Genomic DNA, 18,759 nt, shown 5'->3' with positions numbered 1-18,759 from the left:
ATCAGAGAGGTGTTGTGTGTGCAGTTTTTTTTTTTTTATTTCCTGATGGTTTATATATAATAAATGTGAGAAACACACAGGGTTCCATGTGAGTTAAGAAATATGGTCTCTTCTGCACTTTCTTTTAATACTCTTCCTTTCCCCCCCTCCTTTTTTCCCCTAACTACTGCCTCCTCTAGATCCTCTCTGTACCATACCAAGTGGATTTAAAAAGTTTCTATCGGCATCTCTCATCCCCACTAGACTGTGAGCTCCTTGAGGAGTAGGGTCATGTTTTATTTATCTTTATTTCAACAGCATAGTGTTTGGCAGTAATGATTGTTTGTTGAATTAATAAACTTATAACAAACTTAAAACATGTTAGAGCTGCTAGGACCCACTCCCTATAACTAGAAAAAGGAAATTAAGACAGAGGCCATTTGGCTGGGAGAATATTCGATGATTTTCTTGACTCTGCACCATGGAAGCCAAGTGATTGTCTAGTCCAGACCTGATGGCAAAACTCAAAAAAGTTTAACTTCTCAACTCTCTTCTCATTCCTTCCCTTCCCAACACAACACTGTGAATGCCTGACAAATGGTAGTAAAAGGCGGGATAAATTTGCTTGTGGCCTTTTGCCTTGGGGAGGCAATTTCCCTGATTGTCCCCCTTCCCTCCACCGTCATTTGTCTCATTCTTTGTTCTCTATAGACCAATATCAGTCTCTGACTATCCAGGCCAGTTATAAAGATCCTATGCACATTATTTTGTGTACTAGACAGGGGAAATAGAGCCCACATAGCTTGGTGGTAAACAGTGCTGACTTTGGATTTGGACTGCCTGGGTTAAAACTCAGCTCTGCTGCTTATAGGTTACATAATGTTGGGCACGTCACTTCACTGTATGTCAGTTTTCTCATTTTAAAAATGGGGAAAACAACCATAAAGGGGAATACTAGTGTACCTGTCTTGCTAGAATAACCTGGCACATCAGAGGCGGTATATGTGTTGGTTGCTGCTGCTGTTATTGTGATTTTCATCATCATCATTCTCATTATTCACTGTTACCCACATCTGAGATCTGCTCTGGAGGTATGCCTACTTAAGAGAGGTATTCTGACTCAAATCACTGGAAGAGAAAAGAGGACAGCATTATGTGGATGGTTACCATTGCAAAACCATCTTTCCATAAATGTCAAGAGTGTGCCTTAGAGTTCCTTCAATTAATAGCAGTCATCAATATAATTATTAATATTAAAATGTAATATTATATTACATATAATTGTATTAAAATGTAATTAATATTAAAATGTAATAATGTAAACAGTAAAACTCCATATCATGTCCAGTTTAAAAAAAAAGGATAACAGAGCCTAGTATATTTGTTTTTTAATTTAGTTAATGTTTATGAAAAATCTAATACTTTCAAAACTACTCAATCATAACAACTTGTGAGAGTCAGAATATTCTCTCATTTTACATAAAAACTTAGTTTTCTAAACGTTAAGTTATGTGCCTTCAGATTCACAGCCTCAAAATGATTGGGGCATGATTTGTATGTAGGTCTTCTAACTCCTAGTACTGGGTTCTTTCTTATTCTGTCATAATTACCTCTCCTCCAAGAGAATGAAATTAAGGCAGAGAGAAGGGAGAGTAACAGAGACATAGACTTCGCCATATAAAAGGAAAACAGAGACATAACTTCCCATAAATGTTCTTTATTTCTTCATAGAGCTTCAAGTTACTGTCTAATGTCCTTTCATTTCAAGCTGAAGGATTCCCTTGAGCATTTCTTGTAGGTCAGGTTACTAGTAACAGTCTCCCTTAGCTTTTGTTTATCTGAGTATATCTTAATTTCTCCTCCATTTTTGAAGAATAGTTTTGCTGGATATAGAATTCTTGGTTAACAGTATTTTTTTTCTTTCAGCACTTTTAATGTGTCATCCTACTGCCTCCTGATATCCGTGGTTTTTGATGAGAAATAAGCTATTAATCTTATTGAGAATCCCTTAGATGTGATGAGTTGCTTCTCTCTTGCTGCTTTTGTTGTTTTGGCTTTTGACAGTTTGACTATGATGTGTCTCAGTGTAGATCTCTTTGAGGTTCTCTTGCTTGGCATTTGTTGAGCTTCTTGGATGTGTAGATTCATGTCTTTCATCAAACTTGGGACATTTTTTGGCTGTTATTTCTTCAAATATTTTTTCTGCCCCTTCTCCTTCTGAGACTCCTGTAATATGTATCTTAGTCCATTGGATGGTACCCCACAGGTCCCTTAGGCTCTGCTTGCTTTTCTTCATTTTTTGTTCTTCAAACTGGATAAATTGTGCTGTCTTTGTTTGTTGATTCTTCTGTCTGCTTAAATTTGTTAAACTCCTGTAATGAATTTTTCATTTTAGTTGCACTTTTCATCTCTGGAATTTCTATTCGGTGGCCTTTCATAATTTCTCTCTCTTTATTGATATTTCTTATTTTGTTCATATATTGTTTTCCTGGTTTCCTTTAGTTAGTTATTCATGGTTTACTTTTGCTCTTAGAACATATTTAAGACAGTTTAAAGCCTTTGTCTAGTAAGTCCAACAACATCTAGGCTTCCTCAAGGACTATTTAACTTAATTTTTCTCCCTTTCAATGGGCTATACTTTCATGTTTTTGTGTATTCTTTGTGTTTTTGTTGAAAACTAGATATGCAAATATTTTAATGTAGCACCTCTGGAAATCCGATTCTCTCTCTTCCCCAGAGTTTGCTGTTCTTGATTGTTGAAGGTTTCAGTTGTCCATTTGTTTAGTTACTTTTCCAGACTATTTTTGCATCCTTGTCATGTATAGTCATTGAGATCTCTTCCTTTAGCTTGTGTTCAGCTAGTGTTTTGACAGAGATTTCCTTAAATACCATGAGCTAAAAAAAGCAACCTTTCCCAGTCTTTGCAGATTGGCTGCATGCTGGGCCCTCAACATTTAGCTAGGCTAGCAGTGAGCCTACAGATCAGCCAGTAGCAAAAGCTTAGAGACTTCTCATGTAGTTTCTGAGCATGCCTCCTGTCCTGGACATGTGCCTGGCTTTCTAAATTCTCTAGTACATATAGATGCCGTTTTTTCCTTTGTGCTGAGGAAGATTCACCCTGAGCTAACATCTGATGCCAATCATCCTTCTTTTTTTTTTTTGTATGTGAACTGCTCCCACAGCATAGCCACTGACAGATGAGTGGTGTGGTTCCGCACCCCCGAACTGAACCCAGGCCCCTGAAGTGGAGACAGATTAGAACAGACAAACACAAGTTTGTAGGTTCTGCTCTGCTCCATCTGGACCAAGGTCCCACACTAGGAATATGGGCTGCTGCCTTCAAGACTGCTGCTGAATCAGGGAGTGATGGGGAAAGGGCAAGTAAAAATAGCACAAGGCTTTCCTACTGTTTTTGTGTTTTCTTGATTCAGTGTTTGCTTGGTTGCTGTGAACCTGTGACTGTTTTTCAGACTTTTGATAAAATTGTTTCTTCTGGTTTCTGCTTGTGTTTCAGTGTTTCTATGGAAGGACGGGTGTTTAGAGCTGCCTACTCCTCCATTTTGTTGAATTCACTCCAAGACTGATTTTATTTCTTCTTTAAATGTTTCAGAGAATTCACTGGTAAAACTCTCTGGGCCCTGAGTTTTTTTTCTGGGAAGTCTTTTGATAATAAATTCATTTTCTTTAATATATGTAAGTATTTGGGTTTTGTTTCTTTTTGTGTCAGTTTTGGAGAATTGTGCTTTTAAAGACATTTGCTCATTTTACCTAGATTATCATGTACCAGTGTAAAGTTGTTCATAATAATATTCTGTTTTTATATATTTTTATATTTCTGTAGGATCTGTGGTGATATCTCCTCATTTGTTCCTGATATTGGTAATTTTTATTTTCCTCTCTTCTTTTTTTTAAATTTCTTTGCTGAGGATTATTAGCCCTGAGCTAACGTCTGTGCCAGTCTTCCTCTACTTTAGATGTAGGTTGCCACCACAGTGTGGTTGACGAGTGGTGTGGGTCCATAGGTCCATGCCTGGGATTCGCACCTGCAAACCTGGGCTGCCAAAGCGGAATGTGCTGCACTTAATCACTACACCCTGGGGCCAGCCCCTGTTTTTCTCTCTTCTTGATCAGTCTAATTACAAGTTTATCAATTTATTTGATCTTTTCAAAGGTGAACTTTTTTTAGTTGATAATTTCTCTCTTTTTAGTCTGCTTTCAATTTTATTGATTTGTGCTCTTTATTATTTCCTTCCTTCTACTTTGGGTTTAATTTGCTCATGTTTTATAGCTTCTTAATGTGACACTTAGATTGTTAACTTAAAACTTTCCTTGTTTTTTAATATAAACATGTAAAAGTATATATTTTCCTCTAAGCCCAGGTCAGCAAGCTTTTTCTGTAAAACACCAGGTAGTAAATATTTTAGGCTTTGTGTGTCCTCTGGTTTCTGTTACAATTACTCAACTCTGTTATTATAGTGTGAAAGCAGCCATACACAATACATAAACAAATGAGTGTGAATGTGCCCAATAAAACTTTATTTTTGAAAATTGCCAATGGACTGGATTTGGCTCACACCCTGTAGTCTGTTAATCCTCTACTTTTGCTGTGTTCCACAGATTTTCATATCTTGTATTTTTGCTACCAATCAGTTTGAAATATTTTCTAATCTCACTTGTATTTTCCTCTTTGACGTATTGGCTCTTTAGAAGTATATTGTTTAATTTCCAAATATTTGAATGTCTTATCAATTTTTAAGTTAACTTTGTTGTGGTAAGAGAATATATTCTGTAAAATTTAAATCTTTGGAAATTTATTGAGATCTTTGTAGCCCAACATGTGGTTTATCTTGGTGAACATTCCATATGGACCTGAAACGACTATGTTTTCTGTGTTTATTGGGTAAAATACTTTATAAATGTCAGTTAGGTCAAGGTGGTTGATAATATCAGCTCTTTATCCTTTCTGATTTTTTATCTCATTGACCTATTGATTACTGCAGTAGGGACCATGAACTCTTCATCAATGATTGTGGATTTATTTTTTTCTCTTTAGATCTGTTAGTTTCTACTTTTGTATTTTGAAGTTCTGTTTTTAGTTGCATATATCTGTCTGATGTGTCTTCTTAATGAACTGACCTCTTTATCATTATGAAATGTTCTTTATTCCTGGTAGTACCTTTTATCATGAAATTTTTTTATATGATATTAATATAGCCACTCAAGGATTTTTTAAAAAATTGTTTTAGTGGGGTCATACTGGTTTATAACATAGTGTAATTTCAGGTGTACATTATTATATATCAGTGTCTGTATAGACTGCATCGTGCTCACCACCAGTAGTCTAGTTTTTATCTCTCACTATACATATGTGCCCATTTATCCCTTTCACCCATTCCCTACTCTCTTCCCCTCTAGTAAGCACTAATCTCTTCTCTTTACCCATGTGTTTGTTTATCTTCCACATATGAGTGAAATCATACACTGTTCATCTTTGGCTTATTTTGTTTAACATAATATCCTCAGTGTCCATCTATCTTGCTACAAACGGGACAATTTTGTCTCGTTTTTATGGCTGAGTAGTTATTCCATTGCATATATATACACCACATCTTCTTTATCCATTCATCAGTTGATGGGCACTTAGGTTGCTTCCACATCTTGGCTATTATGAATGATGCTGCAGTGAACACAGGGGTGCATAAATCTCTTTGTATTGTTGATTTCATGTGCTTTGGATAAATACCCCATAGTGGGATAGCCGGATCATATGGTTTTTCTATTTTTAATTTTTTGAGAAATCGCCATACTGTTTTCCATAGTGGCTTCACCAGTTTGCATTTCATCCAGCAGTGTATGAGGGTTCCCTCTTCTCCACATCCTCTCCAACATTTGTTCTTTTTTGTCTTGTTAATTATAGCCGTTCTGACAGGTGTAAGTGATACCTCATTGTAGTTTTGATTTGCATTTCCTTAATAATTAGTGACACTGAACATCTTTTCATGTGCCTGTTGGCCATCTGTATATCTTCTTTGGAAAAAATATCTGTTCATATCCTCTACCAGTTTTTGATCGGGTTGTTTGGTTTTTTTGTTCTTGAGCTGTTTGAGTTCTTTACATATTTTGGAAATTAACTCCTTGTCAGATATATGATTTGCAAATATTTTCTCCCAGTTGGCAGGCTGTTTTTTTCCTTTTGTTCATGGTTTCCTTTCCCTTGCAGAAGCTTTTTAGTCTGATGTAGTCCCATTTGTTTATTTTTTCTTTTCTTTCCCTTGGCTGAGTAGACATGGTGTTCGAAAAGATGCTGCTAAGACCAATGTCAAAGAATGTACTGCCTATATTTTCTTCCAGAAGTTCTGTGATTTCAGATCTTATATTAAAGTCTTTAATCCATTTTGAGTTGGTTTTTATGTATGGTGTAAGATAATGATCTACTTTCATTATTTCACACGTGGCTGTCCAGTGTTCCCAAGACCATTTATTGAAGAGAGTTTCCTTTCTCCATTGTATGTTCTTGGCTCCATTGTCAAAGATTAGCTGTCCATAGATGTGTAGTTTTATTTCTGGGCTTTCAGTTCTGTTCCATTGATCGGTGTGTCTGTTTTTGTGCCAGTACCATGCTGTTTTGGTTACTGTAGCCTTGTAGTATATTTTGAAGTCAGGGATTGTGATACTTCCAGCTTTGTTCTTTTTTCTCAAGATTGCTTTGACTATTTGGGGTCTTTCATTGTTCCACATAAATTTTAGATTCTTTGTTCTGTTTCCGTGAAGAATGTCATTGGGATTCTGATTGGGATTGCCTTGAATCTGTACATTGCTTTAGGTAACATGGACATTTTAACTTTGTTTATTCTTCCAATCCACGAGAATGGAATATCTTTCTTTCCATTTCTTTATGTCTTCAGTGTCTTCAGTGATGTGTTATAGTTTTCAGTGTATAGGTTTTTCACCTCTTTGGTTAAATTTATTCGTAGATACTTTATTCTTTTTGTTGCAGTCATGAATGGGGTTGTATTCTTGACTTCTCTTTCTGCTTGTTTGTTATTAGAGTATAGAAATGCAACTGATTTTTTTAAGTTGATTTTGTACCTTGCAACTTTGCTGTAGTTGTTGGTTATTTCTCATAGTTTTCTTGTAGATTCTTTAGGGTTTTCTATATATAGAATCATGTTGTTTGCAAACAGCGAGAGTTTTACTTGTTCCTTTCCAATTTGGATTCCTTTTATGTCTTTTTCTTGCGTGATTGCTCTGACCAAAACCTGCAGTACTATGTTGAATAGAGTGGGCACCCTTGTCTTGTTCCTATTCTCAGACAGATGGCTTTCAATTTTCCACCATTATGATGTTGGCTGTGGGTTTGTCATATATGGCCTTTATTATGTTGAGATACTTTCCTTCTATACCCATTTTATTGAGAGTTTTTATCATAAATAGATGTTGGATCTTGTCAGATGGTTTCTCTCCATCCGTTGAGATGATCTTGTGATTTTTATTCCTCATTTTGTTAATGTGGTGTATCACATTGATTGGTGTGCAGATATTGAACCATTCCTGCGTCTCTTGTATAAATCCTGCTTGATCATGGTGTATGATCCTTTTAATGTATTGCTGTATTTGGGTTGCCAATATTATGTTGGGCATTTTTGCATCACTGTTCATCAGTGATATTGGCCTGTAATTTTCCTTCCTTGTGTTGTCCTTGTCTGGTTTTGGTATCAGGGTGATGTTGGCCTCGTAGACTGAGTTAGGAAGTATTCCATCTTCTTTAATTTTTTGGACTAGTTTGAGAAGGATAAGTACTAACTCTTCTTTCAACATTGGGTAGAGTTCTCTAGAGAAGCTGTCTTGTCCTGGAGTTTTGATTTTTGGGAGCTTTTTGATTACTGTTTCGGTCTCTTTACTTGTGATTGGTCTATTCAGATTCTCTATTTCTTGTCTCAGTTTTCACAGGTTTTTTGAGTAAGAATTTATCCATTTCTTCTAAGTCCAATTTGTTGGCATATACACTCATACTTTCTTATGCTTAATTTTTACGTGGCATATATTTTTCTATCCTTTTACTTTCAATCTGTGTGTGTCTTTATCTTAAAAGTACATCTCTCATAGACACCATAAAGTTCAATCTTACTTTTTGATTTACTCTAACAGTCTCTACTTTTTAATGATGGATTGTTAGTCCATTAGCATTTAATGTACTTTCTTACATGGTTGGGTTCTTGTCTGCCATTTTGTTTTCTCTTTGTCCATTGTTTTGCCTCTTAGTTCCTCCTTTCTTACCTTCTTTTGGATTATTGTCATATTTACATTATACTCTGTTATATTTATTTAACGTTTACTAGCCCTTTGCACTAAGTTTTATGGTTACTCTAAAGATTACAATATATATGTTTTTTCTTTTTACATGATACTGAGTGCTACCATACTCCACTTCATCTAAAATGTAGAAACTTTCCAATACTATAGGGCAGTTTACCTCCTACCCCCAATTCCCTATGCTATAGTTGTCATGTGTATTACATCTACATGTGTTATAAACTCTACGGAAAGATGTTATTTTTTGCTTTAAACAGTGCCATGAATTTTAAAGAGAAGAAATATATGGTCTTTTATATTTACCTACATAATTACCATTTACAGTGACCGTCATTCTTTCCAGTAGATAAGAGTTTCCATATGGTGTTATTTTTCTTCAGCCTAAAGAACTTCTTTTCTTCCATTAAAAAATATAATGCATTTTTGTTAGTGATGAATATTCTGGCTTTTTTTAAGTATGAAAATATCTTGTTTTTCCTTTAATTTTAAAGGATATTTTCTCTGGCTTTTGAATTCTAGTTGACTAATATTTTTTCCCTTCAGCACTTTAAAGATGTCATTCCATTGTCTTCTGGCCTCCATTGTTTGTTATAAGTTACCATAATTTATATTATTCTTCCTCTTTATGTAAAGTGTCATTTTTTCCTCTTAGGGCTTTCAATATTTCCTCTTTGTCCTTGGATTTTAGCAGTCTTCTATAATGTCCCTAGATGTGATTGTCTTTGTATTTATCCTGTTTCTAGTTTTCTTAGCTCCTTTTATCTGTAAGTTTATAGGCTTCTCCCAATTTTAGAAATTTTCAGCTATTATTTCTTCACAATTTTTTTGCCCTACTTACTGTTTCTTCTTTTTTCTTTTGGAATTCCAATTATACATATGTTAGGCAGCTTACATTTATCTGCAGGTATTCTTTTTTTTTTTGAGGAAAATTAGACCTGAGCTAACATTTGCCGCCAATCCTCCTCCTTTTGCTGAGGAAGATTGGCCCTGAGCTAACATCTGTGCCTATCTTCTTCTATTCTATATGTGGGACGCCTGCCACAGTTCAGCTTGATAAGCAGTGTGTAAGTCTGTGCCTGGGATCCAAACCGGTGAAGCCCAGGCCACTGAAGCAGGGCATGCAAACTTAACCACTGTGCCACTGGGCCAGCTCCTGTTCTTTTTTTTTCCTAATCTTTTTTTTTCTATTCTTCATATTGGATAACTTCAGTTATTCAATCTTCCAAGTTTATTGATGCTGTTTTCTGCTACCTCCAGTGTTAAGCTCACCCAGTGAATTTTCCGTTTCAAATATTGCATTTCGGGGCCAGCCCTGTGGCCAGTTGGTTAAGTTCGCATGCTCTACTTCAGCCACCCGGGGTTTCGCCAATTCAGATTCTGGGTGTGGACCTAGCACTGCTCATCAAGCTATGCTGAGGCGGCCTCCCACATAGCAGAGGCAGAAGGACCTACAACTGGAATATACAAGTATGTGCTAGGGGGCTTTGGGGAGAAGAAGGAAAAAAAAAAGATTGGCAGCAGATGTTAGCTCAGGTGCCAAACTTTAAAAAAAAAACAATAAATGTTGTATTTCTGAGTTCTACAGTTTCCATTCCATTGTTTTTTTTATAGTTTTCCTTTCTCTGTTGACATTTCCTGTAAATTCATCCTTAAGTCTTTGAAAATATAACTTTTCTAAAACCCTTTTCTGCTAATTCTAACAGCTTGATTATCTTGGGGGTTAGTTTCTATTGACTACTCTTCCTCTTGACTGTGGGTCACATTTCTTGTTTCTTTGCGAGTCAACTGATTTTTGATGCATACTGGATGTTGTGAGTGTGCATTTACAGATTTTCTGGATTCTCTTATCTTCATCTGAGGAACGTTGGTGGTTTTTTTCCCTTGCAGGCAGTTAACTGACTAGACTCACCCTCCACACTCTGCCTCTTCCACAGCAGGCAGCAGCTAAAATTCCTTGTAGCTTTCCAGCTGTTGCTTTTCGCTGAGAATCTTGGATCCTCTCCTGTGTGTGCACAGTTCAGAAGTCAACCGAGGATTTGTGGATCTGGAGGGTACCTTGTCCATTGCTTTCCTGTTTCTGCTCGGGTCTTCTTCTTTCCCTTGGACTGCCCCCTACCCGACCCCAACTCCACTTTCCAGCTTCTCAGACCTAAACTCTGTCTTTGACTCTTCAAGCCACAAAGAGTTTGGCTTTCTGGGTGAAGTTCTGCCATCTTGTTCCATGGGGGTTGAGGGATGCTTACGGCAAGAAATCCGTAAAGCTGCAAATTTAATCCTGTGCAGTTTGCTGCTTTCAGTGATCAACTTCTGTGCTGTTTCTACCTGATTTTTGTTGCTCTCCAGTGCTTTGAAATAGTTTATAATTGTTATCTGTGGGAAGGTTAATCCATGGTAAGCTACTCCACTGTCATTGAAAGTGGAACCATTTAGCTGATTTTCGTTTTTATGCAGACTTTTAAGTGGCAAGTTTAATTCATGGAAGCTCACTGTAGATATTAATAATTTTATATTTATTTCTGCTATTTGATTTTTAGCTTCCTCTTTTTATTTTTTTAATTTTTGGTAAGTTATATTCTTTGTTTCTACTCTTTTATCATTACCTTGGCATTTTACCACATTTTTTATGTATAACTTAAATACTAAATTATAACCACATATTGTCTGCCTCTATGCAATAATAAAAGGTGTCTAGAACACTTCAGCTCTGATCGTCTTCCCCCAACTTACAAGCTGGTATTCTCCAATATTTTGGTTCTGTGTGTATAGTATAATGCACACAAAAATGTTACAAAACATCACAAAGCAGATACCATCCTCAGGGTAAAAAGATAGCACATCACCAATGTACTAATTTCCTAGGGCTTCTGGTACTAAGTACTACCAACTAGGTGGCTCAAAATAACAGAAATTTATTGCCTCATCCTTCTAGTGGTTAGACATCCAGATTCAAGCTGTCGGTAGGGCCGCGCTCCCTCCTGGCTTCAGGATCTTCCCGGCAGTCGTAGGCGTTCATTGGCTTGTGGATGTATCACTCCAATCTCTGCCTCCATCGTCACGTGGCCATCTGCTGCCTGTGTGTCTGCTTCACGTGCTGTTTTCTTCCTAGAAGGACGCCGGTCATACTGGATTAGGGCTCACCCTGGTGATCTCCTCTTAACTTGATTACACCTGTAAAGACCCTATTTCCAAATTAGCTCACATTCGCAGGTACATATCTTTCTGGGGGACACAATTCAACCCATAACAACCAGTACCTTAAAAGTGTCCTCCTCATTTCTCCTTGCAGTTACTTCCCTGCACTCCTTCCCAAGGTCAGTGCCCACCATCCATCTTACAACACTAGTTCGCTAGTGCTTGACTTTCAACTCTTTCTAAGTGGGATCGTCTAGACCATCACTCTCTGCTAGAATGTTCAGTGATGATGAAAATGTTCTGTATCTGCACCACTATGGTTGCTAGTGGTCACGTGTCTATTAAGCACTTGAAATGCGGCTTAACTGAGGAACTGAATCTTAAATTTTGTTTAGTTTTAATTAATTTAAATATAAATAGCCACATATAGTCAGTGTCCATCATATTGGACAGCACAGGCATGGTCTATATTCTTTTGTGTCTGGATGCCTTCATTCAACATTGTTTTACAGATTTATCCAGGTGTTAACATGTAGCTTTGGTTTGTTCATTTCTAATACCTGTATAATATTCTATTTTATGTATATACCATAATTCATCTATTTTTTGTAGACGTTTGATTTGTACTTTTTGGCTATTACAAGTAATGCTACTGTGAACACTCTCATCATGTCTCTTAGTGCACATATGCCCATATTTCTGAGAATGTATACTTAGGAGTGGAATTGCTTATGATCAACTTTAGTAGGTAATGCCAAATTGTTTTCCCACAGTGGTTGTGCCAATTTCTTTTGTTCCAAGAGTGTTTATGAGCTCCCATTGATCTACATCTTCACTAATCATCAAAATTACTTAGTCTTTTAAATTTTAGCTACTGATGGGTACATACTGGTATTTCTTTGTGGTTTTAATTTACATTTTTCTGATGAGTAATGTTTATTGACCATTTTGACATTATGTTTTGTCAGTGCCTTTTCAAATTTCTTGACAGTTTTTTCCTAATCTTTTTATTGATTTTTCTGGGTTGGAAATCTTTCAGTTGTTTCTGGGTACAAGTTCCATGTATTCCAGGTATTTTCTCCCACTCTATGTTTGCCTTTTTACTCATTTAACGGTATCTTTTGATGCCTAACAGTAATTTTAATACAGTCTAAATTAGCGTTCTTTCATGTAATGTTTTTTGAATCCTGTTTAATAAATCTTTCCCTACACTAAGGTCATGAAGGTATTTCCTTGTATTTTCTAGACGCTTTGTTATTTTGCCTTTCTGAAATTTATTTTTATATATTCCATAAGGAATATATAAATTGTATTTTTTTTTCCACATGGCCTATCAATTGACCCACCACCATTTATTTAAAAGACCATCTTTGGGGGCCAGCCCGGTGGCGCAGCAGTTAAGTTCGCACATTCTGCTTCGGTGGCTAAGGGTTCACTGGTTTGGATCCCAGGTTGTGGACCTATGCACTACTTGGCAAGCCATGCTGTGGCAGGCGTCCAACATATAAAGTAGAGGAAGATGGGCATGGATGTTAGCTCAGGGCCAGTCTTCCTCAGCAAAAAAAGAGGATTGGTGACAGATGTTAGCTCAGGGCTAATCTTGCTCAAAAAATAAATAAATAAAATAGAAAAATAAAAAGACCATATCTTTTCCCACCATTCTGCCGTGCCACCTTTGTCATAAATCAAGTTTCCATATATGCATGGGTCTGTCTCTGAGCTATCTATGCCGTTCCTTTGGTCTATTCATCTATTCTTGCTCTGGTACCACACTCTTAATTACTGTAACTTTTTAATAAATTTTCACATCTCTTACAAGTCTTGTCATATTGTTCTTCTTTGCATTTCCTCATCCCTTTAAATTCATCTTAGGGCAACTCACTGACCTTGAATCTAGCTTTAACGTAACACACGGTGTATATATTAACTTGTAATATTTTAAATTACAGACAACATAATACCAATGCCCCAGCTCAGAGGAAGGTACAGGTGCATCTTAGAGGGATCACTGGTACCTGTGAACCAAGTAGGCTCTGAGAGACTGGACTGGATGGGATGAGATAAATCTGGTGTGACAAGTTAGTGAAGGCCAAGAAATGGACACCTAATTCCACCCTCTTGGGTTTTAGTGTCATTCTCAGGGAGAAAATGGAGAAAGACCTGTGAACCCGAGAATGTCTGTCTTGTTCACTATTTATTGTATTCCTGTGGCTGGTTGTACAGTCGGCATTGAATAAGTATTTGTTAAATGAGTGCATATGTGTATATAAAATATGCTTCTCAGAAGACGTTGTATAGCCATGAGTTTCACTCTTTGCCTTAGATGCTAGAAAGCTTAAAACCAAACTTTTAATAGCCTGTGAGATTTTGCTGTTTTGTGGTTTTACCTATTTCTTTCTTCTTTTTCTTTACCGAGGTAACATTGGTTTATAACATCATATAAATTTCAGGTGTACATCAGTGTATTTCAGTTTCTGTGTAGATTGTATCACGTTCACCACCCAAGGACTGATTACTGTCTGTCACTGTCCACGTGTCCCTTTACCCCTTTCGCCCTCGTCCTATCCTCCCTTCCCCTCTGCTGACCACCAGTCTAATCTCTGTATCTGTGTGTGTGTTGTTGTTTTTATCTTCCACTTATGAGTGAATACCTGTTTCTGTTTTAAGTGTTATACGCATTACCTCAAGTGTTTTTGGAAATAAGTGCATAGATTTTTCTTTTTAGTGTTGACTCTAGTGATTACCTGTCAGTGATTCTAGAAGTTTGTTGACTTTCTACATCCCTAAATGGAAATAAACTTGCCAGTTCCTTAGCACATTAAGCTCCTTTCTATTATAATTCAGTTTCAGATTATATCCAATTTCTCATATTTTAAAATACTCAAATTTTATGATGGAGAAACTGCCAAGTTATCCTGTTTCTCCAATTTGTATTTCCTTTCCTTCTTGAAAAGATGGGTGTAGTTGATGAGACTTACATAAAGCACATGTTAATTAGTTTTCTGCTCTAAATATTAAAATTCTCTGTTTTTTAATACAGATGTGGAATTAGAAGAAGCTATTAGAAGAAGTCTTGAGGAAATGTAATTAAAGATATTACCGCACAACATCAAGTGACCTTGAAGAGACTCAAAATAATGAATTCTTGAGTTTGTTTTCTAAAGGATGCCAGAAATCTACTAGTACAAATGTATTTGAAAACATGCTTTTTTTCTTTTACATGTTCAAAATATAATATTTGCTTTGTATTTTTGTGCTATTTTGCAAAAATGTACAGAGGAATAGAATACATGTTAATGCAAATATAAATCATGTATTCTAATATAAGTATCACAGTTTCCCAGTTAACATAGAATTCATATATTTAGGTTAAAAGAATTTAAAAAAAATAGAAAAGCTCTTGACTATTGTTTATATGTTTCCCAAATAGCATTAGTTCTTTATCTGTACTGTACAGATGATTCTGGGTTTTTTTCAGGAGTGAAAATGAATATAAATAAAGCTGTCATAGCTCAGTTTCTCTGTAAATTCCACTTATCGTGGCACTAATATATAATACCTTTGAGATCTCTGCTTATGATTATTAGAAGAGAGTAATGGAAACTGATCATGGAAACAGATTAAAAATTTTACCAGCATGTTCTTTGTGGATTTCACTCAGATGTGTATTCCTGCTTTAATTAGATGAGCACATTGCGGGAATAAAAAAAGACCCCTAATTTCTTTGAAATTATTAAAAAGAAACCTTTTCCATTCCTTTTACCTGCTTAGACTTTTATGTGACTTGTATTATCTACTGTGTAAAGGGAATGATGTCAAAATATTTACATAGAGTTAAACTTATTTTTAATAATATTAGTCTTTTTTTATATATATTTGTGTAAACATAATATTCTTCAAAAAATAATGTTGACAGTCTACTCAGGATTAATCTTCCTTAACCCTTTAAAATTTTTGTTTCATATGGAAAGAACTATCTTCACTTTATTCATTAAATTGTCAGTTTTCCTACTTTGAGTATTACATATTTAATTTTTAAATGTCGAGGCCCTCATTTTGAATAATAAAAAATATTACATAATTAGAAGACTAAGAAGGGCTTGTCAAACTATTTGTGTGTATATGCTTCATGTTATTTGACCAGAAATGTCATCCCTAAAATTCTGAATGGTAATTACTTACCAAACTTAAAATTTTCTATAAATATAAATTTTTCTTTGACAAAAAAAATCATGGCTAGAAATTCTTTCTCTGCAACTAGATATTTTAGTGTGAAATAGCATTACTTTTTAAAAAAAATTACCGTAGTCTTTTCAATTCACATTGGAAACCATTTTGTGTTTTTATTTCTTAAGATGTCTGTTCTATACTACCTGCTTGCATTTTTTTTAAGTAGACCTCACGGCTTGAGAATTTACCAGTCATTTTTCCAAAATGACCACACTGTACTTTTAATTTATATGTTAAAGTGGCCAAGCAAGGCTTTGGGAGGCAGTCACTGAGCCCGACCTCAAAGACATCTATCTGCAGGAGCTTGCTCAGCAGTGAGGGCCACAAAGGACGTTCCAGGAAGAAAAGGGCTTAAGCAGATGTAGGGAAGAGGAAGAAACAGCACCTCTTTGCCAGAGGGGCCACACGTGGGTGTGATGTACACTGACGTTCTAGTTAGAAGCTTTTGTAGTGTGTATGGTAGAGAGGAAGTGAAGCTTGGCATTTGATAGGAAAGGAATATTTCACTGTGACCTTTAAGAAAAGGTAACTGGGTTGTTTAATGGTGTACTTAATCATTGTCACTGATTGTATTTCTACTTGTTAAGCAATTAAAAATCATTTTTAAATTACTTCATAATTTGAACTTGATTTAGACACAAGAGGGAGATGTACTCTGTGGATGATATTACAGAAAGTTATATGGATTATTAAATTATAAAAGTAAATGTTTCTAACATTGATAAAGATGCTTATCTTTTTGTTACATCATTCATTCATTCACTCACAAAGTATTTATTGAGTATTTGCCACGTGCCAGTGACTATTGTAAGCACTTGAGATGTGCCAGTGAGCAAAACATATCCCACACTCCTCTATGGAGCACACATTGGGGAACGAGGCGGGCTGGGATAGAGTGATGGAAGATAAGCAAGTATATCTGGTGGTGATAAGTGTAATAAAGAAAAACAGGGAAGGGAAAGATAATAAATAGTGTAGGCATGGGGGGCTTACTATTTTTAATATGGTGGCCAAAAAGGATCGTGCCCAGGTGAACTTGAGCAAAGACCTGAAGAAGGTGAGGGAGTGAGCCATGCAAGTATGTATGGGGAAGAGAATTCCAGGCAGAGGGTGAAAAGGTCTGGAAGGGAGCTTGATCTCTCCATGGAAAAACAAGGAGGCTAGTACGGCTGAGCAGGATGAGCTAGGGCGGTAACAGGAGATGAAGACCTTGAGGCCTTTCTGAGGACCTTGGCTTTCACTCTGCAATGAGGAGCCCTTTTCAGAGGATAAGTGCTGTGATCGGCCTTATTTAGAAGGATTACTGTAGTTAGAGAACACGCCTGAGCGGCAGGAGCAGAAGCGTTAAGACCAGATAGGAGGGTACTGCAATAATCCAGACGAGAACTTTTGGAGGCTGGGACTGGAGTGGCAGCCCCAGAATTGGAGAGAAGAATCTGGATATATTCTGAAGGTAGAGCTGACAGGATTTACTTACGGATTGGATCTAGGATATGAGAGACAAAGAATCCAGGATGATTCCAGAATTACTTAGTAGACTTTCAAACCATTCACAGAATGTCTTTGGATTCCGAGTTGGTTTCATGCTATGACAAAATATATTTGATGGGATCAAGTAATCCTCTACATTAATAGTTTATTAATATTTAGATTGAGTTCAGAGTTGTTGACAGGAAAAATTCACTAGAATTCAAACACACAAGATACTTATTTGGGCAATTAGAATTGCAATTCAGGGAGCAGAGATCCAGGTAGAAACGCAAATAATGTCCCGATTACAGGAGAGGGACTCGGGTTTACGGGGAAGAGGGAGGAAGATGAGCTATGCTGTGTGAGGGAACAGTTTATTAGAGCTAGATGTGGTAAGGCTAGGTTCTTCAGAGACTGGCGACTCGGTCATCGGCAATGTCCAGTTCCATCAGTCCCTACAGATGGGGTATTCTTGTGCTTTCACTGAGTCCCTGGAGTGTCGGCAGTTTGGTGCAGTTTGGCAGATAAAACAAGACTGCAAGGCACTTCCTCTGAATGGCTGCTCTGGCTCTGTTTTAATATGGCTCCACTCTTGTCTTTCACAGAGGGGACTGGTATCCAGGCTTAAGGGCCTCATCTCTGTTCAAGCATATGAAGAACTTTGATCTCAGATTAAAGGTTGTAATTCACCTTAAACTGTTATTATGTATCATTTTATGTGCCTTGCACGTTCTCATCCTTGCACTATGGGGCATGTAGCTATAATGAGATGGTAGCAAAGCACAAATTTTTAAGTAGATAAATTTTTGTACTCCCAGGCCTTTTCCACTTCCAATGACATTTATGGTGTCTGACCTAGTGGCCTACTGCATGTTTTCATTCTTAATAGATTTAAATAAACTGAGTGTAAAATGGCCTTAATTAATACCAATTATTTCACTCAAATTCCAACAGGAATAATTTTTTAATAGAATAAAAAGTCAAAAATCCCTTCAGTAGAACAGGTGGAAATAAGGGAAATTCACTTTGCTTCCTACTACATCCAGCTAGACAGAAAAGTGGGGTAGCTTTCCCCCCCCCCCCATAAGCTTCAGTGGAGGTGTCCAGGCTTTCTTTATTCTCCTCTCAGGAGGGACGACCAGGACCGGTCAGGCAGGTTTAGGAGCGGTACTCGAAGGCCATCAGTTCCACAAAGGGACCTCTTGCATCAAAGGCCTTGACCGTTTCTGGTTTTGCTGTGAATTACTGGTGCCGGGAGAAAGCAGGCGAGGCCGTCTCAGGAATGCACCCTCACCCCCGTGGCGGGGATTTTGCGCTATTTTGCAAAAATGCAAAATAGCGGGGGCGACCTGGCGACTTTGGGCGGCCCGGAGGGCCGGGGCCGCACGGGGCAGAGGTCGGGGTGTCCTGCGGGGCTCCTTGGCGGTCTCGGTTGTGCCAGGGCCTGAGAGAAGGATCCGGCGACACGTTAGGGTCCCCCGTTTCTGCGCCCGTCCCGCCAGGTGCCTGGGGGCCGCCGGCTTCGCTCCGCAGGCCCGGCCCTGGCGGCGCCTCCCGACCCCGGCCCGCGGCGGCGCGCCTGCCCTTGTTTGGCCACGCGGCGGCGGCGGGGAAGGCGGCGGAGCGGCGCGTCCT

At 37.4% G+C, this 18,759-nt stretch overlaps 1 protein-coding gene across 4 annotated transcripts in view; it reads left to right on the top strand.

Moving 5' to 3' along the window:
• ZNF451 (zinc finger protein 451) overlaps positions 1-16,266 on the top strand; it is a 79,628-nt gene extending 63,362 nt beyond the window's left edge. For 2 of the 4 annotated variants that reach the window (XM_046638973.1, XM_046638972.1), the window contains one exon: positions 14,465-16,266. In XM_046638973.1, coding sequence (XP_046494929.1) covers positions 14,465-14,511 — 47 coding nt within the window. In that variant the 3' untranslated portion in view covers positions 14,512-16,266. Of the gene's footprint in view, positions 1-3,493; positions 3,859-14,464 lie in introns of all 4 variants that reach the window. The other 2 variants (XR_006885207.1, XR_006885206.1) reach the window with 2 other exon arrangements.
• Positions 16,267-18,759: the final 2,493 nt, after the last annotated feature.

Source organism: Equus quagga, chromosome 15, assembly GCF_021613505.1.
Source record: "Equus quagga isolate Etosha38 chromosome 15, UCLA_HA_Equagga_1.0, whole genome shotgun sequence".
Classification (NCBI taxonomy): Eukaryota; Metazoa; Chordata; class Mammalia; order Perissodactyla; family Equidae; genus Equus; species Equus quagga.
Note: the sequence above shows the minus strand (reverse complement) of the source record. Positions and strands in the feature narration are given on the sequence as shown.